The 27,610-nt window shown below is 47.8% G+C and overlaps 1 protein-coding gene across 1 annotated transcript in view; it reads right to left on the reverse strand.

Moving 5' to 3' along the window:
• Window positions 1-27,610, reverse strand: part of megf6b (multiple EGF-like-domains 6b) — a 60,341-nt gene that overhangs the window by 17,650 nt on the left and 15,081 nt on the right. Inside the window, exons 4-6 of the mRNA XM_008289814.1 lie at window positions 3,654-3,776; window positions 744-869; window positions 19-141 (exon numbers count right to left, since the gene is read on the reverse strand). Coding sequence (XP_008288036.1) covers window positions 19-141; window positions 744-869; window positions 3,654-3,776 — 372 coding nt within the window. The remainder of the gene's footprint in view (window positions 1-18; window positions 142-743; window positions 870-3,653; window positions 3,777-27,610) is intronic.

Genomic DNA, 27,610 nt, shown 5'->3' on the forward strand with positions numbered 1-27,610 from the left:
TGCTCCTGGTGGAAGTACCTTCACAGGTCTTGCTGTCCTCGGTCAGAATGAATCCGGCTCTACAGTCGCAGTGGGCCTTTCCGCCGTCCACCCGACACTCGTGCATACAGCCTCCGTTCTGCTCTGCACAGGGGTTCTGCACTGTAACACAGAAAGCTCATCAACATGAAGCCTCATGGTGTCAGTGAGGAGGAGGACAGGACTGTAAAGACTGTAGAGCTCTAGAGCCGCCCTGATCCTCCACCTCAGCGCTGCACCGTCCTCTCTGGACCTCTCTGACTTGTGTAAGCCTGTCTGGCATCTGGGACGAGAACCTTCAACGCTGCAGAAATTAAAGGAAGCTGCTCACAGCCAACAATTACAAAGTAAAAGCATCTGAAAGACAGTAATTTAAAATACATGTATGTATAATTTCCCACCTCCAGAAAACCTCACTTGACTGCACAACTTCAGAGGTCGCAGAGATTAAAAGCAGCACGGACATGACAACACAATGAAGCTGTGACTCATTCCAGCTGAATGACAGTTAATCATTCTGCAGCTCAGACATCCTGTAGGATAATTACAACTGGCAGCTGATGCAGGCAATGTGTTTTTAATGCTGTGATCACATTCTCAGACTCACACCTTCAAAACCTTCCAAGGAACTCGGTTTTCCTGGCATCCCTTCCTCCTGCGTTTATCATTCCTGCTGTTTATCTTGTGACATATGCTGGTTTGTATTCTGAAACAGGGACACTCACGTTTGCAGTGCTTGCCGTCCTGTGCCAGTGCGTAGTTCGGCTTGCAGCGGCAGCGGAAATGAGCAACAGACTGCTGCACACAGTAGTGTTCACATCCCCCGTTGCTGATGGCGCACGAATGGACGGCTAGAAGGGCAGAAGAGAGAAAACATGAGCGAAGGGCACAGACGCAGAGCAGCTAGCTGGAAAATCAGACGTCTTCGCAAAAACACATCAATCTAAAGTTTCACGTTTGGGACTTTGATGTGACCGATGTGAGGATACCTCAGAGAGCCGCTGTGCTCCGAGCCAGGAGACATCCATCATAATCAAAGGCCAAAAATCACAGAGCGACGTGAATGGCAGGCTGCCTGATGAGGCCGAGGGCAGCGTGAGCACAATTATCTGTCTGTCTTCCCCTCATTGTGGCTACAGATAAATCTGGATCTCTTCAGAGAAAATAACAGGTAGAGGATGAACAGCCTGGTGTTCTCAGAGACGGTGTTTTTCATACTTGGAGGCTGCAGTCAGGATCCATCCATCCCAAGAGCACGTCAAACCACAGAGCGCCTTCCAGCTCAAATATTATGCAGCTACACGCTAAGTGTGTGGGATCCATGTGACCTCTGCTGGCAGGCCGAGAGCTGCATGAGATGAGCAGAGTTCTACTGATTCTGTGCTGATTGGTCTGTGTTGTCCTTCATCCAGTCTGGATGTAGTCATGATGTTTGGCGCTTGGTTCTGAACTTATTCCCTCATATAGACAGCAGGATTTCAGCACTGAATACATTTCTGAAGACGGCTCGACTCAGCTTTACGTCGACTGTCAGCAGACGGATATGCAGCATCACAGATCCACCTGGGAGTCGGTCCACATGTGTGCTGTGATTATTAGTGCAATCAGTCATTTGTTCACGCAGCAGCCGTCACACCAGAACCTCTCAGGGACAGATGGGTCCGGCTAACCTATCTGCTCTATAGGACAGGGAACCCACGTTGCTGTATGACGCCAAGGAACACAATGATTTCCACTCCAGGTGTCAGACAGGACGCTGGCTGCAGGAAGCAGCACCAGGTTCATGCTCTGTTAGCTGCTTCTGAAAACCCAAAGCTGATGTTTTTCCTTGACAGGTCCTGAGTGACACTGCAGAGGCCAGATGAAGCTCCGGGACAGGATTTAATGGAGGACCAGGCTGGATTCATGTCACACAGAGATCACAGTGACCACAGTAACGCTGTCACTCAGTCTTATTACCCGTGTTGTGAATCTGTGTGTCTCCGTTATTCCTCCTGACTGAATGCTTCACTATGAGCTCAACAAAAGCATGTTTGTTGGAATGAGATAAAGTTCTCTGCAGACTCTACTTCCCTCCTGAGTCCCTGCAGTGGTCGTTCTGAGGCTTTCCATCGTAGCGCCCAGACGTCCTCAGCAGGCAGCTGGTTGGGGGATCGCAGACATTTAAATGAGCTCGTTAGTCAGAAGTGGGAGTAAAGAATGTGAAGATCCTATAAACTATCTGTTCTATTTGATAAAGTGAAGCCACAGAACCAGAACCACTGAGTACAGACGATGGAGTCTGTGTGTTTCTCAGCATTTCCTTTCTTTCCTTTTCCTCCGTCTGTTTCATGGATGTTCTGGTCAAAGCCCATTTAAAGACTCCTGAGCTGCCTTCTGATTAATCTATCTGTCGCATTCACAGAGAAACATCCATCCATCATCTCCACACCTTCATCCTCACTAGGGTCATGGGGGGCGGAGCCTATCCCAGCTGACTCAGGGTGAAGGCAGGTTCACCTGGACAGGTAACCAGTCTATCACAGGGCTACACTTAGAGACAGACAACCAAGCACACTCACATTCACACCTACGGACAATTTACAATCACCAATTAACCTCAGCATGTTTCTGGACTGTGGGAGGAAGCCGGAGAACCCGGAGAGAACCCACGCTGCACGGGGAGAACATGGAGACTCCACGCAGGAAGATCCCGGGTGTCCTCACCGGGACGCCAACCACCGACCTTCTAGCTGTGAGGCCACGGTGCTAACCACTGAGCCACCTGCAGCCCTCAAACACATGTATATGTTCATGTTTATCAGGAGAGATTGTGTATTCAGAGCTCTGGTGGATAAATCTAAGACAGACAGGCGTTGTGATGATGAGCGAACTCTGTAAGAAATGTTTTACTCAGAATTGCAAACCTTCTCTGGGTCTCCTTCCAATCTGCCGTTTTACTTTTTCTAATGTGACTTTAACCTGAAATCTTTTGGCTTTATGATGAAATAAGCTGTTTAACGGTGACACTGTTGATGTTAGAAAACAGACGATTCTGCTGCAGGTGAACTGATAATGAAGAGCCATGCTGAAGTGTTCTCCAGGACCAGACGGAGCTGATCCAGTCACAGAGAAAAGCTTCAAACGTGGCACCAGATATCCACTGTGGGGGAAAATCTGCATGAACTGCACTGAATGTAGCTTCAGCAGCAAACGTTATGTGAACCAGGACACAACCGGGCCTTCAGTCAGAATCACAGTCTGCAGCATTATGAATGTGGTCTACATGATTAAGTGCCCATGTCAAAAACCACATGTGGCTAAACTTCAATGAAACAATGACCAACAAAATCATAATACGGTAAAGACCCAGAGAGCCTCCCAGTAGCTGAGCTGCTCTAAAACACTGCTTCATTGTTTATGTGAGCGGCTGCATTACAAAGCACCACTGGAGGCCCTCGTATTCTGTTTCTAATTGGATTAAATTAGGGAAGAGATCAGAATTCATCCCCGTGACCGTGCTGGAGACCATCATTCTACTGGATCGTGGGTTTTCTTTAGATTTTGGGTATCTTCAAGTGATTAATGTGTACAGAACACATGGAATCAGCACACGGAGGCCGAGCTGTGTGTCAGTTCGATGTTGTGTTGCTCACCGAGGCAGGTGCGTCCGTCCACATGGAGGCGGGAGCCCGGCTGGCATTCGCAGTAGTAGGAGCCCCGCGTGTTCACACATCTGTGCTGGCAGCCTCCATTATGGACCTGGCACTCATCAATATCTGGAGGGGGAAAAGAGGGAGAGAAAAGCCAACAGAAGGAGAGAAATGGGGCAGAAATTAGTGTAATTTGACAAAATCCTCTCATTATGGGAAAACATTGGTGGTAAGAGCAGAGGCCTGATGAGCTGGGAGAGGAGCTCACTGCAGGTTTAGGACAAAGATGGAGATGACGGATGAGAAGGGAAAGTATTCTACAATCACACTGCAGCTCAAACAAACACAGCTCGCATGTGGAAACAACTACTGAACATTTAAAACCAAATTTAAATTCCTGCCCTTCTGGTCAGAGTGCCCCGGGTGAACAAACACATGGAAACCTAAATCCGAGGAAGCAGAACGTACACATTCCTCTCAGCCATGCGGGTTGTAAACAAACAAACGGATGATTCCTCATCTGGGAAAGTAGCAGCGAGTGAAACATGAGCGGACTGACCGTGTTCTGAAACGCTTCTTATTTAGAGGTCAGAGACTAATAAATGGTTTTGAGGGTTTCACAGCAGACCCCCTGTGAGACGAGAGCTGATTTGTGAAACCCGGTTCTGTTTGGACTCCTGCTAACAGCCCGTCCGCTGCGATCAGGAGGACGTGAAGTCAGAGCGGCTCCAGACTGGTGACAGGTCGCTCATTCGCTTCAAGATCAGTGAAACTATCACGGCGGAGTGACTGGAAATGCTGCTGACTGCCACTCGTGACGTGTTAAAAGGTGAGTGTGAATGTGTGTTGGCTGCTGGCTGATGCCTATAAAAGCAGCCAACACATCATAAAATACGATGAGTCAGAGCCAAGTTAAATATCTGGTTGAGAAATGTGCTGCTCAGAACACTTCTGGCTCCAGGCGGCTGTTCACAGAAACTATTTCAAGAATTCACCAGAACCACTGTGAAGAGTTCTATTAACCAGCTGATTAACATCATTTACTAAAGGCAAATATTATTTTTATTAGGTTTTCTGTTTTGGTTTGTGCAGCACCAGCTCTTGGAGCGCTGAGCGTCTCGCCACAGACCACACATCACGTCTGAGGGCGCCGCGCTGTAAACAAGGAATTAAATGCTTCACTATAAATCACTACAAACAAAGACTATAAATAAGTTCAGCATTCATCAGAGTGCAGCCTCCACTCCCTTCCCCTGAAAAAACAAACAGACAGCCGGGCCTCCTAATGGGGAAGATCACTCTGACATGAACGCCTGTATGCAGATGATCTGGATCTGGTTCTGTAGAGCTCAGATGTGGCTGTCTGAGTAAACACGTTTAAATCAGCCAGTCGTGTGAATGTGAGCCTAATGTTGTCCATCTATGTGTGTGCATCCTGTGACAAAAGCACAAACAGTTACGCTGCATCCTGCTTCTTCTGAGATGTAAGCTAGGACGCACATTCATCGATGCTGCAACGTCAGCGTCACCTCTAAGTAGATTATAGAGGTTCCCTCCCCTCTGTCCAAGAGCTTCTCCAGAACTTCTCCAGAGCCGCTGCACCCTCTCCATGACCCATCTGAACTGCTGTCATCAGCCAAACGTTCCTGGAGCGTTAGAGGAAGAACCTCCAGCTTCATGCCTCCAGCTGTCAGAACGCTGAGCTGCTGATCCAGAGATGCAAACACTTGTTTATTTAAATTGCTTTAAGTTATTGGATCCTGCAGAAACGCTCCCATCCTGCCTGTCCTGCTGTGGATGGACAGCACCATGACAATAAACTGGACTGGATTTGATTTGATTTATAGATGCAGAGCGAGATTAGGAAAAAGGTCACTCTTTCTGTGTCTCCTTCCAAACGTTGGTCTAATATCTACTCTTTGCTCTGTTCTGGTTTCTACCAACTCTTGATGGAAATATGTGGTTCTGTAGCTCCTGAACGTCCCACTGCGTAGAGGGTTGGGGAGTCTGGACAGTTTTATTCAACTAAAACAGCCACTTGATTGGCTGGAGATGAAGACTGATGGCCAGGAAACCACAACAATGAGCTGATCAAAGCTCCACAGAGCTGAGAGGAGCAGCAGCCGTTGGTTATAGAGCTCATGATAAAACACTTTCATTGACTTCACTGTGTGAACATGTTGATTATGGCAGCTGAGGTGGGATTTCTGTGGCCTGTGGAGAGCTGTGAGCATGAATCTGTTTGTAATAGAGAGAAGGTTTGGCCTCTGTCCTGCTAATGCCACGCTGTGTGGGACGGAGGCAGCTGGACGATGAGCCTCACACGGCTGCACAGCACTGTGTTCATGACCTGCACCTGGATCTGTCCTCCTGAAGCTGCAGGAGATGATGGAGGACAAGCAGTGAATGATGAGATCTTAGTGGTTCTGATGATGCGTTGGCGCACTGCGCTGCACCTCAGAGTAAAAACACAGGCAGGATCAGGATCAGGATCAGGTCGGAGATGCAGGATACGAGCCTAACGGGACTGAAACCTACTTGCTTAATGGTTCCTGTAAAACGTGCCCAAGAAGCTGAGTTATAGAAATATCCTCCGTCTGAACCGATCTACGCCCAGTAATATCCCACAGCATCTTCAAATATAGTGCTTGGAGCAGAAACCAGCTTCTAAACTTTCCTCTTCTTGGCCTCCCTGCTGCCAAACTTCAGCTTCACTTCATCCAGGAGCGCTGGCAGCAGCCCTCCGCTAGTTTTTCCGTCGATGCTGCACGCTGTCCTTTGGTTGGTTTCTCATGAAATGTGACCAGCGCTGTGGAGCTGCGGACGCCGACTGCAGCCTCACCGTCGAGCCTCCAGCCTGGTTTCCAGAACATGATCCTCTGCGAGCTCCAGCCAAAGCCTCAGCACCGGCTGGCTTTGGCGGAGGGTGATTAATTCTGCGCCCGTAGCCACCTACAGCACGGAGTCGTCTTCATGGAAAACTGTTGGGCCCGTTTATGTGAGGTGATGTGTTTACTGTGCACAGCAGATAAATGATTTCTGAGCAGTCTTGACTTCTATCCAAGGATCTGAGTAAGGCAGCAGACGGAGGGATTATCAGCTACATGGCAGTAAGAGAAGTAAGACATGTTTCCTCGTGTGCGTTTATCCCTGAACGCTGCAGTCACGCCAAACATGAAAAGAAATGTTCAGTCATAATAACGCTGACATAATCTGTGTGAGAGTGTCTGGTACCGAAGCCCTGTTTGTTTTGGCATCAGAGAGCGTCTCATGATTTACACTTCATGTTTTCATGTGCACTAATCTGTGCTGATAGAAGGAATCCTCCTCTGATCAGAGAGCGGGTTAGCGGGCCAGAGCCACACACTTTATCAGCACCACTGATGGACCACCGCTTCTGTACATTGGTCCAGAGAAGAACCCAAACACAACGCTCAAAAGAGGAAATTACATGTTGAAAGTTTCTGAAAAATATTAGTTTGTCATATAACGACATCACAGTGTGACATTTTAACAGCTAAACTGTTGTCATCGGCTGTGAAGTTGTCACTTACCTGTGGCCAGGTAGCCCAGGTTGTAGCCGTGGTATCCATGGTAACAGTGTGGCCTATAGCAAACCCTTCTGTAGTAACTGTGTGGGTAGTTTGCAGCAGAAGTCAGACATGCCATCAGCTCAATGACCACCAGAAACAACACCCAGCGTTCTGAAGACAAAGCCATGGCTGCAGAACGACGCATCCCAAAATGTTAAAATGTCCACTGATCTTCTGCTAGAAGTGAAACATCTCTGTGAGGACATTAACTCTGACCTTCAGCCGTGAATGAGCAGCTCCTCTGTGCTGCCTCCTGGTCTGATAAAACATGGTGACTACTTCTTATTCAGGCTGCCTCCCTCCCTCCATCTCCCTCATGTTCCACCCTCCCATCGACCCGAGTCCATCACATCTAGATCCTCCTCTCTCTCTCTCTCTAACCCCCAGCCCGAAGCCTCTCTCACTCTGAAGGTTTAAACACAGATAAATAATTCTGCATCTGACCACTGACAGTGACTGATTTCTTTCCCCCAGTGATTTACTCCGTGCTGCTACCGGCCTACTGTATTCTACTGTTTCATCAAAGAACAATCTGTGATCAAAAGTGAGGATTTATGACGGCACATAACTCAGGAGCTTTTTGTTGTTTTTTTTACAGACCAAGAATGCGAACAGACTAAAGGATGTGCCGTCTGTATTTTTTCTTTTGATACGGACGTGTTTTAAAAAAACTTCCACCAAAGGAATGCTGCGTTTGATAAGTGCCAGAAGTCAAATTCAGCATTTTTAATCCAAACATCTGAGAAAGGAATGAGCCGTACAGTGAAATCGTCTATTCAGGAGCTGAGTGCAGAACTCTCTCATCTGCTGCCAGCACATACAGACAAACAGCAGCACGACTACAGCGGCTCACACAGAGCAGAACCTGGTCCGGCTCAGCATCCCGTCACCGATCTGGACAGAAACGACCCGCAGAGTCTCCTGCAGGATGCAAGCTTCACCTGCATGACTGTTCCCTTTAACACCTAATGCATCGGTAACACACACCTGTACAGTCCTCTGAGAGGTACAGAGCAGCAGGAACTGATGTGAAGCGTCTTTGTGTCACCACGTATTCACACATTAAACACCTTTTGTGCACTGATAGCAGCAGGTATGAAGACAAGCAGCCTGCTGTAGTGAGGGAGACAGAAAACAGGCTCAGTGCCACGACTGTAAAATAAGTCACCAGAGAAGAAGAGCTATGGATGAAAGACCAGAGGAGTCTAGCAACACGATGCTCTCCTTTAAAAACAATCCTTAGAGCCCTGCTCTCGGGGTTAACAAGGGCATCCGGTACCTGTTGGTTCTGAGAGACGTGACTCATTATTACGACAGGTGCCAGGTCCTGGCAGAGCTCTGCTCCCACCTTCACGCCTGCAGTGGTCTGAACTGTGAAGTAGCTTAAAGTTCATGACATGACGGCGGACATGTTGCTGTTGGCCTCCTCCAGTGGGATCAGCGCCACTGGTATCAGTGCTGCTCCAGAGAAAAGGGAATTACATCAGGAGCCGAGAGACAAAGTCTGCTCAGGGGACTACACTGCACAATCTTTATTTGATTTTCTTTATTTGTTTCTCATCGATGCCAGATATGAGCATCCCACAGCACTGTTATCCACCTGGACGGGCGTCCCCAGGAGGACGGTCATGAGAAGCTTTTATGTTAAGCAGTGACCTGGATGGATGCTGTCCATCATCAGGACTCAGGGTTTTGCTCTGCAGCCCTTCCAGCTTCCAGACTTGAGTAAATGGAAAGCAGATTAGTTTCTGCAGACGCAGCAGCACACATGCAGCTCTAACATAAACATGTAGAACGTGGACATCCAGCCAGCGTCTCCTCCCTCCGTCAGTACTCCTGCCAATTACACACAATTAGGACATTAATGCTGCGGGTAGCTGTTTTCCTCCAATATACACCAGTGGCAAAGGGCAGAGAGCTATGAGAGCCAGCTGTGACAACGTTCACATCAGCTCTCCTAACAACCGTGACCTGGATCAGGTCTCTCACTGGTTCCTCCAGCAGACAGCTGAACTCTCCTCTGGGCTTGGCTCCTCCACAGAGGAACCATTATTCTGATTAAACCAACCTCTGGCAGAGGGTCCATAATCAGAAACATCAAACTGTGATGGAGCAAAAAGAAATCTCATGGGAACATGTTGGGAAGGAGCTCGGTTCTGGTGAGCCGGGCTTCAGGACAAACTAGTAGCTCCACTTTCCTGCACCGAGACTTCATGCAACAGCAGAACTCAGAACCGGTTCATCATCTACAGCGTGTGAGTTCAGAATATCTGGTTCTGTGCTTCATTTGCGCTAACGGGATCTTTTCTATGTAGTGAGTCAAGAATTAAACAGAACAAACAGCAGAAACAAACAAACAAATGAGAAACGCTGCAGATTCCAACAGCAGAAGCACAAACGTAACCAGAACCAGGTGAGACTCAGAAGCACAACGTGAGCTTCATTCTTTATGCAAAACTATCAGATGTGTCTGTAAAACCCATACGTGGGTTTTAAATTAGTCTGGTTCATCTCACATTGCAGGCTCTGAGCTTTAGTGTTTAATGCAGTCAGCAGGCTTCATAAATACCAGTAGAACCAGTAGAGTCTCAATCTACTGGTTCTACTTGTCGGGCTGAAATCTCAGTGGCTGCTGTCTGAAACATAACTGAACATATTTTCATTAGTTTTACATTTTTATCTTTCAAGGAGCAGTTTGACAGTTTGACAGGTTTGTTTTTCTCAGATAATGATGAAGAAGACGTGATCAGTGACTTGATGAGCAAGTGTCTCACTGCAGCAGCGGACTTCTGCTGGAAAGGCTCGAATCAGAGCGAACAGAAAGAAACCTGAAGCTCATGAAGCATTTTAAACCTTCACTGATTCAGGGAAGCGTCACTAAGAGTCCAGCTCTCTGCTACAGGAAGCCCTGAACACATGTGCACACATTCACACCTGCACAAGCGGCGTCTGGTCTGGAGGGAACATGAGGTTAGAGGCCTCGTTAGGGGCGCCTCGCTGCTGCTAACGAGGGGAGGGGAGCACAGACACTCAGCTCTCTCTGCTTATGTGTGTTCTGCTGGTCAGACTGTTGTAATAATGGAAACATCAACTCAGCAAACGCTAAAATATCGTGACTTTGAATCAACCTCCTATTTCCATAATCCAACCTAACAGCACCGTTCCTGTGACCCTCGTCTTTAAAACTTCTGCTGGTGACACACAGATTTCAGGGATGTTCCTCCAGAGCAACAAAAGCATCACAGAGATATTTTTAACAGACTAAATGTGGCCCTCATGATCAGTTTGGTGTCGTAGGTGTGTGTCAGGTGAGTGGAGCGGCCTGTACGGTGGAACAGCAAACCCCAGCTCAGCTCACTGACCTTGACATGTTTTTCCGTCTTCATTGAGCTTCTGTCCAGGAGGACACCTGCAGTAGAAGCTCCCGATGGTGTTGCAGCAGAGAGCTTCACAGCCTCCGTTGGTCTCCTCACATTCATTCACATCTGAGAGAAGAAACAAGACAATCAGCAGTCATTAAAACTACAGACCAGAAAGTAAAACGTTGTGTTCAGCGGCTCAGTGAAACAGTGTTCAGGTTAAACGGCTTTGGTGTCGTAGAGACTCTGAGGACGTGATTTCCTTTTCATGTCGGCCTGTTGAGGTTTAAACGTCTTCCATGAATGTATTTGGACAAGATTTCTGAAAGTGTGGAAAAGTGCTCAGATGTCTTCCTGAGAATTACTGTGGGCTTCGTTTCCACCTTTAAACGAGTTTCCTTCACTTCAAGGAAAACAGAAAAGGAAAAACGTATAAAACATCCAAACTGAATGAAAATAGCTGCAGTGATGAATGAAGTGGGAGTAGAGCCGCCCCACGCTGTCCTCGTTACCTCTCACCTGTAACCTGCTCCAACACTAACCAGGACCAGCGCTCGCTCGTCCACAACATCCAAAGCGCCACAGCTTTCCATTTCATTTCCAGCAGCTACGCATGCTGCCAAACCTGTCATCAGCCCAACCAGATAAAAATCTTTCCCTCCAGTTTCCAAACTACACATAATGACTAGGCTAAGATACAGGTGCTGACAGTTCACTGCACCATAATTGGAGCTGCAGAGATTCAGCAAAATCAGGAGACACTCAAACTGAGAATAAAAGGAATAATGTATTGTGGGTTATTCCGTTTTACGCTGCAGTTTTAAGACCAGATGCACATTCCCTCCATTAACATTAACTTGTGTTCATATGGGCTTTGTCAGGAGACATTATGCTCACAGCACAGCTCTCTACTCGATGACACCGGGCGGCTTTATTTGCCAGCAGAAGGATTCTTGGACTGGAAACCACGGAGCAAATGAAGGAGGAACATTGACTTGGCACTAATCAGCTGGTAAACTTTCTCCATGTTCATAAAAGAGGAGCGTTACTGTACGGACAGAACGCAGGATAATTACTTTATAGAACATTTTCCACCTTCTTGCAGATTTGGGGGCGCTGCCATGCCAGCGTTTAACCAGCCTGTTAAACGGCTTCCCTCTCAGTTTACAACATCTGGAAATGTTCACACTAAAACATGGCCCTCTTTCTGCTGCTAAGTGTTTAAAAACTGCTTTAAGCCTGAAGCCAGACTGTGTCTAATGAGATGCCACCTTCAGCAATTAAAAATACATTTTTATCTTCCAGTCAAACATCATTACTAATCAATTTATTACACAAATCCCTCTCAGACAGCCTTGACGAGGAGCAGCCAAAGGTCTAATTTAAGATACTTGGGCGCCTGATTTAATGAGTCTGGGTCCTGGGGTGAGAGAGGGAGTCTGTCTGTCAGTGCAGCTCATTTAACCTGTAAAATAAGGACAGCTGCAATCACAGATAACAGAACATTATGCAGAACAACAAGCCGACTGCAGCAGACAGGTGACGGCCGCTGAGCAGGATGTGACCTGAAGTCAAGGGCAGGACTGAGACCTGAGGGATGCTGCAGTCTGACCGTCAGTGTGGGTGAGGATGAGAGTCTCCCCCTCTCTCCCCCTGAGGCCACACACCTGCGTGGCAGCTTGAGCAGAAGCTCTGCCAGGGTCGGGGTCACGCTCATCATTCTCCAGTCTTTCTGCCCAATAAGCAGGCAGGAATGTTGAACTAGTACGGGTCAGGAGGAGAATACACCAAGCAGCAGTCTGCAGGTTCTCCTTTCTTTAAGTGTTGGACAGTCTTCACTTCCCCTACAGGTGTTCACTCTGATGAGTCCAAAACGTTGAGTGGGCAGAGGAGCAGAAGTTGTGTCAGAACATCCAGAGCCCAGGACCAGCCTGTCATGGAGGACGTCTGCATCGGATAAATACTGAATCCTGCTTTGTGTAGTGTTTTGCTTTCTTTTACAATGAAGACCACATTGGAAACATAAGCTGTTCCAAAACTCTGACAAAAAGCAAACGTGACAGAAAACAACAACATCTTTATGCTACCATACTGTTTGTTCCACCGTAAGCTCCTTTCCAAGAGGAAAAAATCTGCTCTAGATGCTGAACCCAGCGACCTCTGAAGAGAGTCTCCGGCTGAAGCGAAGGCTTCGCTCTACGTGGGGGGACGCTGGGGGGTTTTCATCACCCTCAAGCATCCATCAATCTGTCGTTAGGCTGAACCTTCAGCGGGGTGACCAGACACATCTGAGGGTGAGAAACAGGCGCTCGTAGGATAATTTGAAGAAGATAAGTGTTTAAAGACCAGCCTCTTCCCGTGAACCTCAGATCGTCCATGCTTCCTCCCCCTGACCTCAGCCCTTTATGCCTGATCATAGCCCAGAGCTTTGCCCCTGGTCAGAGTCAGAGGGCAGGATCAGGCTGGACCCATGCTGGGGAGTCACAGGAGGCCGTTGGCAGATGTTCAGACGAGTAATATACAGCATGTGGCACGAGCGTCCTCTTGGCGAGTCATAAACAAGCCGCAGGAGCCTTTCAGCATCGGAGGATTTACAGGATTGGTCTGAAAAACAACCGATTCATTACCATACGGACAGCAAGGGATGGTTTATTAGGAACATCTGACCAGCTGGAGGCTCCCTGTCACATCCACAACAATCTACAACTGTATTTAAACATTCAGTTTAAATTGATTCTTGTCTTTGTCGGTCAAATCTGTCAATTATGTTCTTGATCAGTCACTTAAAGGCATATGGGGATTATGTTTGAGGAGTGAGAGGACACCCTGGATATGTTGGGACGCTGTGATCCTGGGTCCGTCCACTCATAAACAACAATCTAAAGGCTGATGGACTTCAGATGTAGTGGAGGGTCCTGTTCCTTCTGGACAGAACCAGGTTAGTCGGTCACAAAAAACTAGAAAAGATTAGAAAATACTGACAGTTCCTAATGTGACATCGTAAACGTGCTGGTTTTGAGCGTTTCAAAGACTTCAAACAGCAAACAGTGGGCAGTTTACTGAAGCTTTAAGCTCAGTAATTAACTTTTCAATCAGCTCAGCGTTAAAAGCACACTGAGCCAAAGAAGGGCTTCATCAACGCTATGCTAACTCTGGACGTGCACTTAGTGGTTTGTATTTTACTGCAGTGTTTTACAGCCACACCGCTTCCTCTAACATCATATATATATAAAACCTTTTCATAAAACCAGACTTTAAGAGGAGAAGAGCCGAGGCTGTTTCACACAAATACACGTGTACTGAGTGTTCAGGCGATCAGCTACCGGTTGACCACAAGCTCCGGATCTGTCAGGTTCTGAATAATCAGTTAAACTCGGGGGACGGATGGAAGCGTTTCAGATCTTCTGTCATGTGAAGGTGGAGTTTCTGTGGAGACAACACCGTCGAAGCCCCTCATGGTGAGAGCCACACTGTGCTGTTACGTCTTCCTGTAACCTGAAGCCCACTTCTGCAGGAATGGGTCCAACTGTACATTTCTGTGGCAGACACTTTAGCACAACCCTGGAAAGGATGAAAAACATCAAGAGTTTCTCTCAAACTTCTGGTTCCTCTCTACGAGTTCAGCTGCAGCCAGGCTTCACGTTTACATTCTTCTGCTGTATTGTGTGACTTCCTCTGATAAGGACGACCACCGCTGCTCCCGGGAGGACCAGGCTAACGTCTCCGCCGACCACGAGGGCCGAGCCGGGCCAAAGAAAACCATCAGGCCTCTGATAGTATCTCAGGGGGTCATGGGCCGGAAAATTGCAGCATTCATGAAGGATCAGGAGAGGGACAGCGCTAACCTGTTTCCTTTTAGGGCCCTGATCTAAAAGCCTGCTGGTGTAATAATGTGCTTTGCTGGTGTTGGTTCGTGGTTGCGTTCCCTGCAGTCCTCACAGCTGCTTTCACTTACCAGGTGCTATAAAGACGGGGATTGGCTGCAGGTTCCACGAGACATATTTGAGTCAGAGGTTTCATTCAGAGGAGACTCAGGAGAGGATCTCTCTGCCGCTGACCTGAACATGTGGCAAAGGGTGAACCAGAGTCTACAGCGTGTTGTCCGACTGACAAACCAAACACCTCTGAAGTGGAGATGACGTTCACTTCACAGGGAGCTCACCTTCACCTCTGACCTCCAGCACAACCCAGTGTTTACCGTAGAAGACACGTTCTTTCAGCCTCCGGCAGGCAGCGCCACGACTGTGCCTCTGAGAAGTTCAAGTGAAACAGATGAACTCCCCAAGCTCACTAAACGCATTGTAAAAGCTATTTTATGAACCCTGTTAGTCCTTGTGGGCTTCACATGGCCTGGAGTCAGATATCAGGAGATACTTCAGACTGTTTTATCCTCTGCGGTTTGGTGAACGTGTCTCCGCTGTGGAAGGTCTCCGTACTAAGGTTTCTCTGCAGGGCGGCTCTGCCAGACTGCTGTCTCTGTGCTATGCAGCATTTACAGGTAGACTGGAAGCAAACAAGAGCAGAGATCAGCTCTTCATGCCAAGTGTAATCAGATGTGGCATCTTGTTGTTCAGGCCTTTGCTTCAGGTCTAAATAAGTACATAAATAAAATGCAGACGTATGAAAACAGAGTTTGTGCGACATGTGTGCACCATTTCAGGAGGCAAACGTTTCATGTAATTAAGAGGACTGATGGTGGAATTCGATCTAAACTGTTTATTCAAAGCTTCAGATTAACTCAGATTAATGACACGACAGATTAACGCAGTCAGTACAGTTCAGTTTCATGGACACAGTAATCTGATAGACGATCATTTTATGTATAAATAGACTCACTGCATGCTTCTACTTCTTCCTTCTTCTCTGCAGGTGACCAGCTCAGGCTCAACACTGCCCCCTGCTGGTGATCTCCTGTTACACCAACACCTGCCCAGATGTGCAGCTGGATGTTGATGTACTCAGAGAGGACACAAAGTAATCCTGCATCATGTAACTAGAACTCAGCTGCCAGGGTGTGAGGATCACACTGTGCTGTAACAGATGGAACACCAGCCGTCTGGACTCTGAAGGTCCAGTACCTGAGATATCTTCACCTAACAGCCACACGAACTTGATCATCAACCCGGAAGGTCAACCAGGGTGTCTGAATGTACCTGAGCGTGTCCACACGGTGACCAAACATGGACAGAACTAGAGCTGCAGATTTCTGACCAGAAGATGAAACTATGATCCTAAACCAACATGAGGAATTTAAAAATATAACAGAGCCTTAAAGCAGCAGAGCTGATGCAGCCAAGAACATCTGACCTCCTGCTTATGGCGTGTTTCAGCCTTGTTCTTCCAGCTGTGACCCGGGTGGTGTTGTGAGAGCAAGTGGAGCACAAATAGAAACACCATCAGTAGATGAGCTGCAGGTCAGCAGGTCGCCATAAGGCTGCAGTGTTTTAACCAGTTTCTGTGTTAGGACCACATCGTCCTACACAGAAGGGCTCTGAGATCATCGACAGCTCACAACCTCTGCATCTGTGGGACCGTCCAGGACCAGTGATACCAACAGGACTGCCTGGTGACCTGGAGGAGCTGTCATACGTGGTGGTTTCAACACCACCAGCTCAGGAGCAGGTTAGACGTTTAGCATAGGCTACCATGGCAACGTGCCCAGCAGGAACCCAAAGGTACACCTGAAATCCCCTCCATGACCCCAGATCCTGTAGTTCAGGCCTGAGACAGAAACCAGCAGAAAGCTCGACTCCTCCAGGGAGCTGATCCGTTGGGGGACGTCTTCTGGCACTTACCCCGCAGAGGGAAGGATCATTACTTCAGTACTAAGTTGTTCAATCCGGATGGGAGTGGTCCCTCCAGGATGACCACACCTCCATCCATAGGCCATGGGGGTCAGTATGAAAACCATGTGAAGCCTACGATAGTCCCCAGGTCATCAAAACACCACATAAGGAAGCATGGCTTGGCTGAACAGTGCTCCATCCCTCCAGGAGACTTTCTTGGAGCATTAATGCCAAACTGAAGCTGTTGTAGCAGCATGTGGCGACAACCTGGCACCTTTCTAAAACACCAACTGGTTCTGTTTCCCTTTCATTTGTCAGCCCTCCGTATGTGAGCATCCTACAATTTCCACCACTAGTCCTGTTTGATGCACTTTTCAGTGCCAGTCCTGAGCACCAGTTTCCTCCTGGAGGCCTGTAATTGTGGCCGGCGTGGCAGCTGAGTTGTTGTTAAGTGGCACTATCACTGGGATGTGGTGTTCCTGGAACCAGAGAGGCCCAAAAATTGTCCCCTTTAATGGCAAAAAAGCTAACCACATGCAGACCTGTGGTGTTTAAGATGCCTGTCCCTCTATTCACAGAGCGCTGAGGTTTCCATGAAGTCACCAACAATCTGTCTCAAGTCTGGAGCAGAAAGCTTCGCCATGAGAAAAGGCTTTACGGGCAGGCAGCGAAGCCAAAGGCAGCTTCTTGTGTTTGTAGAGCGGCTGTACCTCTAATGACTGAATAAACTCCACAACACACAATAAACGCTTCGACTTCTCTCTCAAAATACAGAATCATCACAGGAGTGGTTCATCCATGAATGATGACAAACGGGCACTTCCTCCCTGTTCTGGATGGTTTATGGACCAGATCATTGAGAACATAAATAGCAGATCAACCTATGTGGCTGTAGCCCTGGTCTTCTTCTGCACCACGGGGACACGTCTGTGTGGACAGATACTAAAGCCAGCTGTGGTGTCTTATCTGTGACCACACATTTGTCATGAGCAGGAGGTAAACTCTCTGCTGATCGCTCTGTTTATTTTGTTTTTAATCTCCCGAAGGCTCAGTGTTGACGTGAAGCCAGAGACGAGCAGCCGACTGTTGTGCTGACAGCAGCACTGAGAAGTTAGGTGTTAGGTACCAGATCAGCGGTGTGAGCAGCTCACTATACTGACCGCTGAGCCTCGGGTTTGGTGATCTGTGCTTGTTTGACCACATGGGAATCATGAGCGCTATCAAAGACACTAGAATTAAGTGTTTAAGTTTGTTTAGTGAACATTCTGCTCGGCTGAGTCCTAAACTCCTCTAATCCCCGTTTTGATGATCCATTTCGCTGCACTGCTCGGCGAGCCTGTGAGCATGCACGTGCACGTGCACGTAGCAGCGTCGGGACTCGTGTATGTTTATGTGTTCGGGGATAGCTGCCTCCCACTCCCACAGCTTTCTGTTTTTCCTGCACAGAGCTGAGTGGGACTCTCACAGCTCCTCCATTCCCAGACGCCGGCGGCTCAGATCACATCAGGGAGAGTCACAAGGCCGTTCCAGCAGCCAGTCACCTCCACCTGGAGACCTGGGAGCAGAGAGCCGGTCCAGACAGGCTCACGGCTCCTTCACAGCACGGTTCTGATCAATCACAGGCGTAGCTGACGGAGCAGCACGTCCTGGGAGAAGCGTGTCCTTTCAGAAACCTGTGAACGGCCAAAGGTTTCTGACTTCTGTCACTCAACTTTACGATCTCTAAGGCTCCAGACAAAAACAAGAGGCAGCGAGGAGCAGGTGAGCCGCATGAATCCAGGCATGTCTCCAGAATAACATTTTATGGTCTACACAGATGAACAGGAGGAACGAATGCCTGTGGACCCCCAGGCTTTGCCCCCTGACCCTCTGCGTGTGCTCCATCTACCTGTCCAGGCCTGTCTTGTCAAACTCTGACCCAGGAGCTCTGAGCGCCTGGGACGACACACGGAGGCCTGCAGGAATCCAGAAATGACTTGTTGTGGTTTCCAGCCTGTCTCCCTCTGAGCTGAGATCTGCTGCAGAGGTATGTGCAGGTCTGAGCGGAGGGAAGGCGCCCACAGCCTTTTACCTCCGGGGCAAAGGGTGGCAGATACATGACAGACTGTCATGCTGGAGGTGCACGGGGGATAAACACTCAGGCTCTGATCATTGCTTCCCATGCTCAGCGTGACATTACATGGTCCTCAGTTGTTCAGAGCTGAAAGGAACAGCAGTGGACTGTATGACCGGCGGGTACGAGCAGGTCAGAGGCAGCCGGCTCTACTTTCATAGCTTAACGTGAGCAGCCACACTACCTCGATGTTCTCCTGACCTCCACATCAGCTCTGCTCGTGTCTTTGATGTTCTCGTATGAAGGTGGGAGCTCCGTGTTCAGAAGGCGGCGTGAAGCAGGAGGAACACCTCTCAGCTACTGATGAAGGGATTCTACCAGCAAGAACAAACTCAACAGAAGCATCATGATGTGGTTCTACCTACAGGAACACGCTGAAGGATGCAAACCAGGAGTTCTCAGCATTTTCCAAACAGAACCGTTGAGGTCGGCGGTTCGCAGCTCTTCTGGCTGATTATTTAAAACGATGCAACGTGAGCTAACGAGCAGTCATCAGAGATCACACGTTTAAACCAACACAAGGTGAGCTGCTCATCCTGTCAGAGGTCATCGGCACGTTTTAAACACCTGAGGAGGCTTCAAACATCCAGCATTTTATAAGAAACAAAGGTAAAAAGCTCCTCAGATGTCCTCCTCAGGCCCAGCTCAGGACTAATTCAGATCAATACGTGAGTCCAGACGAAGCACTGAAGCCCTCATGTGACGCCTCGTTAACGCTTTATCATTAGTAGCTCGTTTAGCAGACACTTGGCCGTCAGCTGATGACATCGTCCTGATCACACATTCATATCATCTGTTACAGCAGCTCCCACCTTCACCCCGACACGCCCGGCGTCTCTTCTCCATGTTCATGTGTTTATTAAGAGGAACACCAACAGAATGGGTTCTTCATGAGCTCCCTCAAAAACAAAGTCAAGCTTCAGGTTGAATGTTTATCTGAGCCAGACAGGTTTACCTGAAGACTGAAGATGTCTGTCCATCGTGTCTCGTGACATTTCTCTGAACACACAGCAGTGAGAATAAAGCCGTGTGTGGAAGAAGACCAGAGATGAGAGGTGGAGTGTCTGACTCAGGTGGAGGCACGAGGAGCTGAGCAGAACAAGAACTTCCATCAACAGGTAGCACAAAGCTCCACCGACATGAGGATCAGAGCACGCTGACTATTTAACTGTATTTTGCAAACTCTTGTCACTTGTGATTTACCCCGAGCCGCTGCCCTCGCCCCCAGCATGACCAGGGGCAGCTTTCATCAGGAATGCTGTAAAGAGCCTAATGAGGCCGGGTGGGAGCCCGAACTCAGCACAATTACCCCAGATTAGGGTGCTGTGCAGGATGCAGTGGCAGGTAGGTGGGCAGCGGAGCACCCGCCCTCTCATTAGAGACGCCTTCCTGACTTCACAGGCCTCCGTGACTGGACCTGAACGTCTCACAGCCTGTCAGGGCAGCAAACAGGCGCGACCAGAACCATGAGAAAACACTTCACACCTGACACTTTGTTTTTGCACTGGTTTGGTTTCTACAGTTTCTTCTTCATCAGTGTACTGATGACAGAAGACGCTCTGGACTCGAACAAGAACGATTACAGACAGAAACATCTTAACACGCAGCGTGGGGGGTTTTTGTAAATAAGTTCACACTGAATGCTCCTTAATAAAAGACATCCTGAGTATCAGTGAGGCCTGAGCAGCCGTGAGACGCTCGTCAGTCCTCAGGATGTTTTAATTAACCTACATGCTGCCCTGGGTGCATCATCAGAGCTTCTGGTCTTCTTCCTCTGACTGATTCCTCAGCGTCAGATGAACACAGGCTCCTCCTCAGTGACAGTGACGGTAAAAGACAACAAGAAACCTGCAGAGAACCTTCTGCTCATTTTCTGGCTTCAGTTCTCAGATACAAGGATTCACAGCTTCTCTCTGCTTCATATCATCACAGCTTCCAGGTAGCTCAGACTGGAAAGGGTCAAGGATTATTAAAGGGACATTTCACACACTTGTTTGTACATTTTACCGACCGCATGACGAAGCCATTATTCTGAACATCACCGACAGACTAATCAATCCTGGACCCGATGGCGAGCTGCAGCCTGACAACAGTTTACTTTTCCCAGAAAGGCGAAGCTGTTGTTGAGTTTACGAGAGGAGAGTATAAAGAGCAGAGAGGGGGATGAGAAGGATGTAAAGGAATAAAGAAGGCCTGAAACAAAGGCGGTCAGGACAAAGAGGTGAAGAATGTGTGATGTGTGTCGGGAGCTTCTGCTGCTCTCAGCGTCTCTGGACGTCTCGCCATGATGGCCACCAACAATAGCCAGAGAGCAGATTAAACCTTCACATGGGCAAAGACACAAACCCACCACAGAACCTGAATGGTCCGTTTAAACTGGGTTTGTACTGCAACCAAAAAAGGTCCTGAGCCTCAATAAGATGACGTCAGCCCCTGAGCTGCTCCCGGATCAGCGCCGTTCTTCCACCTCATGCTTGTATTTAGAAGCAAAGACGCTGTAGTTCTGTCTGAGTCCAGAAGGTCTGCCTGTTTTCAGCTCCACAGAGGAAGCCTGAGGATGATTTACTCTGCGTCTGATTGGCCAGACGTTTACGGCGCCGTTATCAGACGTTTGACTTTTACTGCTTTTCTCTCCGACTTCAGAATGCTCTGAAAGTTTAATGGCTCCGTTCTGAGCAGATAAAACCAACGTGGTCGTCACTACACACCGTTATGTAACCTCCAGCCCTGATGCCCGCCGCCTCCTGACCTCCTGACCAGGATGGACCAATCACGGCTGCAGCTGGACGTCTCACTGCTTTACAGTCCTTCATACTGAATGAAGTGGACGCTCAGTGTGTGAGCGACGGGCAGGTCTCTGAACAAAGCCAGCCAGCTTCTGCTCCTGGCCTCCGCTTGTGATCAACCTCCAGTGCATCCAGCTGTCAGACGTCCAGCCCTGTACCTGTCAGCGTCCGGGGCATCGGGGTAAATCTCACCTTCTTCTTACCCCACCATGAACAGATTCCTGTTGCTCCACTTTCCTGGCTGACAGTCGGCCAACAACTCGCTCTGCTCCTGAGCCAGAGGAGGCCGACCGACGCTATCAGCCACAATCAAACAGCAGGATCACGTCTTAAATCGGTGGTGAAGCGTCTCCAGACCACGGAGCACGAGTGGGTCTCGCTTCAGGGCTACGGCTCTCTGAAGTGCTCAGCATGGAGGTTTTCAAATGTTTGTCTTGATCCCAACTAAAAACCACCAACGGGACTCAGAATTCAGGGATTTATTTTTACATGGAGGGTCTCACGGCCGGCACGCCGACAGCAGTCAGTACATTCCTCAGTGTCCCGGACACGATGCAGCAGATACACGTTACATCTACTGGAGTCCTACTGACTGGTCTCCTCAGTCAGGACCACAGCAGGTCGCCTGTGAAGCATTTCCAGCGTCCATAGAGGGAGGTTCTCTTTACAACACGAGCTGTGTCACTGCTGCTCTCCTCCATCAGCCTCTGAATGGCTTCATTTCAAACACAGTGAGCTGCTGTGAGGACTCAGACCTGGTCCCAGTGCGGGTCCACCTCTGATCCTACAGACGTCCTGTAATCAGCTCAACAAGCTGCAAGTAGAATAAACCTGCTGGGCTTCCAGTCTGCAGGACGAACACGACATCACTGCCTCGTGCAGACAGAAAACAACTCCGTCAGTCTTCTAAAGACCAGAAACACTCAGAGACCTTCAGCCACGAGCGTCTCAGCTGGATGTGACATGTGGCGGGCAGGAACCGCCCACACTTCTGGACACATTTGGCCTTAATGCGCAGCAGCGGTTAGCATGACTAAGCAGAAATAAATCCTGGGCGCATGACAAACAATTAAAACGGAAAAACAAAATATCTGAACGTGTCTGTCAGGACACAGAGATGCACTCTGTTGGAGAGTTCCCCCCCGTGGTGGCTTTAGGCTGATGGACTGAGCCTCCAGCCGTGTGAGGAGGTGAGAGCAGGCAGGTCAGGACGGGTCTGGACTGTTGTTCTGAGGAAAACCCACCTCTGAACACTAAGTAACTGCAGAGTAGGACCGCGATCAGGGAGGAACAAAGCTCCTGCAAAGAGAGAACACCATCTGAACCACATCTCCTCCATCTGAAGATAAACAAGAGCACATAGTGTCCTGATCCAGACAGACGGTCAGAACCAACAAGGACGATGTGAACGCTATGATAACCTGTTATGATGTAAACCCAGTTGTCTCTGCTGCAGTAAAACGTCATCAGCAGAACACAGGAGACACGAGCCCACATCCTGCTGAGCTTCTTCTTCTTCTGTCTTTGTCCACACTGCAGGACCACTCTCTACATTCAGCTCCTGGACCAGATGACCCGGTCCCAGTCGGTGTAAACCAGGGCTTGTATACGAGTCCTGACCTTTAACAAGCCGATGAATTCCCACAGTAGCTCCGGGGCTGCTGCTCTGACCTTCACAACACGCTAACAAGCGTCCGGCCTCACGAGGCGGCGTTAGGACGACCACATGGATCACATGTTCTGCTGCCTTAAAAATGTACCAACAGAACTGAGAAGTGACTTCTTATTTCTTTATTTGATGATTAACAAAGTTTCTTGGCTTTAATTTAGTTTTGTTTAAATAAGTATTTAAATGAGTAAAAGCAAGCATCCCTACGTCCACAGACGTGTCCAGCAGGAAGTTAAAGATAAGAGACGCTGCACAGCTCGAACCTCTGGAGCAACGCTTTCAAACTAAACATCTGACTTCCAGTGAAGCATGAGGAGCACTCGCTCTGCTCCATACCAACGCTACAGACGGAGGAACTACTCTGACTTAGGAGCTTTATTTAACTCCAGCCTAAGCTGGGAGGAAGAACGTCAGTCACTTGGAATGACTGGAAGCTCAGCACACGTGTGACTCAGACAACACGCCTGCAGCCTCACAGTCATGATGATGATGATGATGATGATGATGATGATGATAGTAATCAGGACTGGATCCATCCTGAGTGATGTCTAGAGCAGGCTGGTGCTCCTGGCATCGCAGTGGCTCAAACGGAGCCAAGATATGAGCTTATGCTTCAGAAATCAAAAGAAAGAAAAAAGAAAGAAGAAGAAGAAGAAGAAGGCAGCCAGAATTACTGTAACAGAGAACGAGATGTTTCAGTGAAGCATCTCATAGTCTGGGATCAGCAAACCAGAGTCTAATAAACCCGAAGCTGTGGGAAGGAGCGAGCGACCCATCAGGCCTTTCTCTGTGCTATCACAGATTTAACTCAGAAACCAGCAGCTCCTCATATTCCTGTCCAGGAGCTCTTCAAAGGCTCCATCAGCTGTAGGACTTCAGATAACTTCTGTTTTACCTTCCACCTGACAGGACGACACCAGAGGCAGCTTCAGACGACGCCCCAACATTCTGGCACCAAGACGTAAAGTCTGACATAACACTGAGCGTCTGCTGCCAGCCTCCCTGTCTGAGGCCCGGCCCAGATGTCAGCTGGTATGAAGACATCTGCCCTGCCAGAGGTCTGCAGCTGCTGATCCACTCGTCTACTGATGACAGGCTGGATTCAGAGTACATCAGTAGACAAGTGACTAAATCCCACTGGATACAGACAAGACAAGACGAGGAACTTAACAGGAGCTCAGAAACAGAGACCAGACGTGGAGCCAGTCCAGCGTTACATCAGCACAGTAGCTGTTCATCTAATGGAAGCAAATAAAATCACTACGAAGCTGGAGTTACTGATCTTCAAGTTCATGGAAACCTGGTTTCAAACTTTAGATATTTCTATGCAACTACAGCGTTTCCTCCAGGATGTTGTCCAGCAGGGGGCAGCAGGCTCTGACTGCAGGTTTTACTTCTACAACCTATTAATTAAATGTCCAGCTGAAAATGGCTTTTTAAAGGCTTAATGTAAATTTAAAAATAAAATAAAATCTAATTAAATGAATCAAAATAAAAACAATAAATAATAATGTCTTGATGGGGCTGTAGCAGAACCAGGCTCAGAACCATGAATGTTTCTGGGTTTTCTATAGAAGAGCTCTGAGGCTGTTGGAGGGAGATTCTGTGAGAGGCTCAGCAGCATCCAGGCTGCAGCTGATCCCCTGCAGCCTGGATCAGAACCTTCCTACCAGGACAGAGTGCAGCAGCATTATGGATCACTGCTCCAACAATAGAAATACACTGAGTTTGTGTATTATTTAATTTAACAGAAACATTAACGTGTATATTATGCAAAAAAACATAAGAACAGAAAAAGCTTCATGGACTCTCCCCATCATCAGTGTGGTGGAGCCATGAGGGGAACCGGCTGGTTCTTTCAGCCCATGTAGGGTCCCATCCTGGAGCCTGAGCTCCCCTTCAGGTTCTCCTCCTCTGCTCTCATCTCTCTCCTGCTCCTCCACTTTGCTCCTCTGCTCCTCCCTGTCTGATGTTACTGGTCTGATATGTTCAACATTAACGTTACATCATTTACACTCACATCACATCTGATCACAGTGTGATCACTATTATTTACCTAAACATCATCGTTTATGAGTCAGTAAAAGGCTAATGCTACCTGGCTAGCGTCATCTCCATCAGGTGTCTTTCTCTTCTCAGAGAAATATGTGAACAGGTTCATCTGAAGATGCATCAGCAGGTCCATCATGGCGTCTAGCTGTTAGCTTCATGTTATCAGTCACTTTACTCACGTTAGCCACACTGAGTTGGCCCCGGGTCCAATTAACTTAACATACCGATGTGTTACGTAACGTTAGCTGGTCATCAATGTTTAGCTAATGTCTATTTAACTTGTAAAATCTATTCTGAGTTACCTTAAGCTAATAAGTCTACCTTTCCTCCGCTGAGTCGCTGCCCTGTTCTCCAGGACGACCCTCCTCTGACTGACCCGGAGCCTGGTGCTGGACGTCACGTTCAAGGCCGCGCTCCCCAGTAATTAAGGCCTTATTAACCTCCCAAAGAGTAGAGACTGAACAAGATAGTTATCTGTAGATTACCTTAGTGGTCGCGAGTAACTGACGTCATATTAACCACCAAAGAGTAGAGACTGAACAAGATAGTTATCTGTAGTTTGCCTTAATACAGTTCGCCAGTAATAATAATAATTATTATTATTATGATTACTGTTATTAATAATAATAATAATAATAAAAATAAAAATAATAGTAATAATAATCATAATCATAATAATAATATATCATAATAATATATCATAATAATATAATTATTATTATCATTATTTGATTTTTCTTTGATCTTTTTTGTATTTTAATTTCACACAGAGATGCAGATGGCGTTTTTGTTGGTCTGTTATTTGCTCTTTTTTTTGACAGTTTTTAGGGTCCACGTCTGGTGAGCCTTTGAGCCGTTGAGCCGTGGCTCTGTTGGTTTACGTTGGTGAACAGCTGTTGGTGCTGAGCCAGGCCGGGCCACCGTCTGGGGAGAGACCGGACATCCCCGCTGAGCTGGAGGAAGAGGGGATGCAGGACAGGAGTGAAGCGTCGGGAGGAGAGGAGACGCTACAAGCCGTCCATCCGTCCATCATCATGGGATACGTGAGGTCTCTCCCTAACGGCCCAGAAGAGCTAACAGCTAACAGCTAACAGCGCTGAGCCGCTGCAGCGGGAGCATCGCGAGCACAACCTCATGTTGTTCACGGAGACACGGCTGAATGAACTCACTCCGGACTCTGAATGCAGATTATTAATTATTGTTATTTTCTGTACTTCTTTCTGTGATTTTGGATGCTGTTGTTTCAAATAGTTTCCCAGGTCTGGGATAAATAAAGTATATAAAGAGCAGGTACTGAACAAGATAGATATCTGTAGTTTACTGTAGTAGTTGTGAGCACAGACCCAGTACAGGACTCTGCTGTGAAGGTGGAGACATGCAGCGGTGGTGTATTTGCAACAATAAAAAAAAAAGAAGAAAGAAAAATAAAAAGAAATTTGAAGGAGCAGCGGCTGGATTTCGGAGTGGCAGCCCGCTGCTCCTAAATGAATGAAGAGGAAACACTGAACTATCTGTGAGTAAATAACTGCCACAAATAAACAGAGACAAAGCTCAGAGCTGACAGCTAGCACGGAGAGTTTCACATGTAAGTGAACACTGAGTCATTACCAAACAAGTTCACACCATCCCCATCAAGTCGATCAGTGCCAGGTACATAACTTCTGCAGTATACCTTTAAATCTGGTTTTTGAGGCAACATTGTGTGTGTGTGTGTGTGTGTGTGTGTGTGTGTGTGTGTGTGTGTGTGTGTGTGTGTAATGACAACAGTCAAACTAATGTAACGCTCTGGTTAGAGCATGGACATACATATAACTAAGTCTATATCTGCACTTGGACACAATTTTGCTATTTTTGCAGTTTACCAAAAACTACTGAAGTTACAGTTGTTGAATAAATACAGGCTTAAAGTGCAGCTTCTCTGCTTTAGTTTAAAGGTACTCACACCCAAATTCCATTTACAGTTTGTAATTTGCAATGACAGCTGTCTTCCCTTGTTTTCAAGGAACCGAGAGTAATTGGACAATTGACTCATGAAGGTGTTTCATGGACAGGTGTGAGCTCTTCGCTTGTTGTTTCTTCACCATTTAAGCAAGTAAAAAGTCTGGAGTTGACTCAAATTGTGGCATGTGTTTTTTAAAGCGGTGCGATGAACCCGTAGCACAAACTCAGAGGAGCTCAAGTGAAACAGACCATCCTCAGCCTGCAACAACTCAACTAATCCATCAGAGAGACAGAGGCAGCATGAACATAAAAGGCTTAGCAACATCAATAAAAAGGCCTGGACGTACTCAGAAAAAACCCAAAACAATGGTGGATGATCACAGGATCCGTTCAACAGTAAAGAAAAACTACTTTACAGTATCCAGCCAAATACAGGACGTTCTCCAGGAAGGTGTGTCTGTCTGAGGATTCACCACGAGCTGCAAACCGTTCATCAGCCTCAAGAAGTAAAAAGGCCAGAGTAGACTTTACCAAATGACTCTAAGATCAACTGGTACCAGAGTGACGGGAAGAAGAAGAGAATGAAGAATGATCTGAAGCAAACAGACGAGGTGGAGGCAGCGTGATGACACGAGGACTTCCTGTGTCACTGGTGTAAACT

Source organism: Stegastes partitus, unplaced genomic scaffold, assembly GCF_000690725.1.
Source record: "Stegastes partitus isolate 25-593 unplaced genomic scaffold, Stegastes_partitus-1.0.2 Scaffold14, whole genome shotgun sequence".
Lineage (NCBI taxonomy): Eukaryota > Metazoa > Chordata > Actinopteri > Pomacentridae > Stegastes > Stegastes partitus.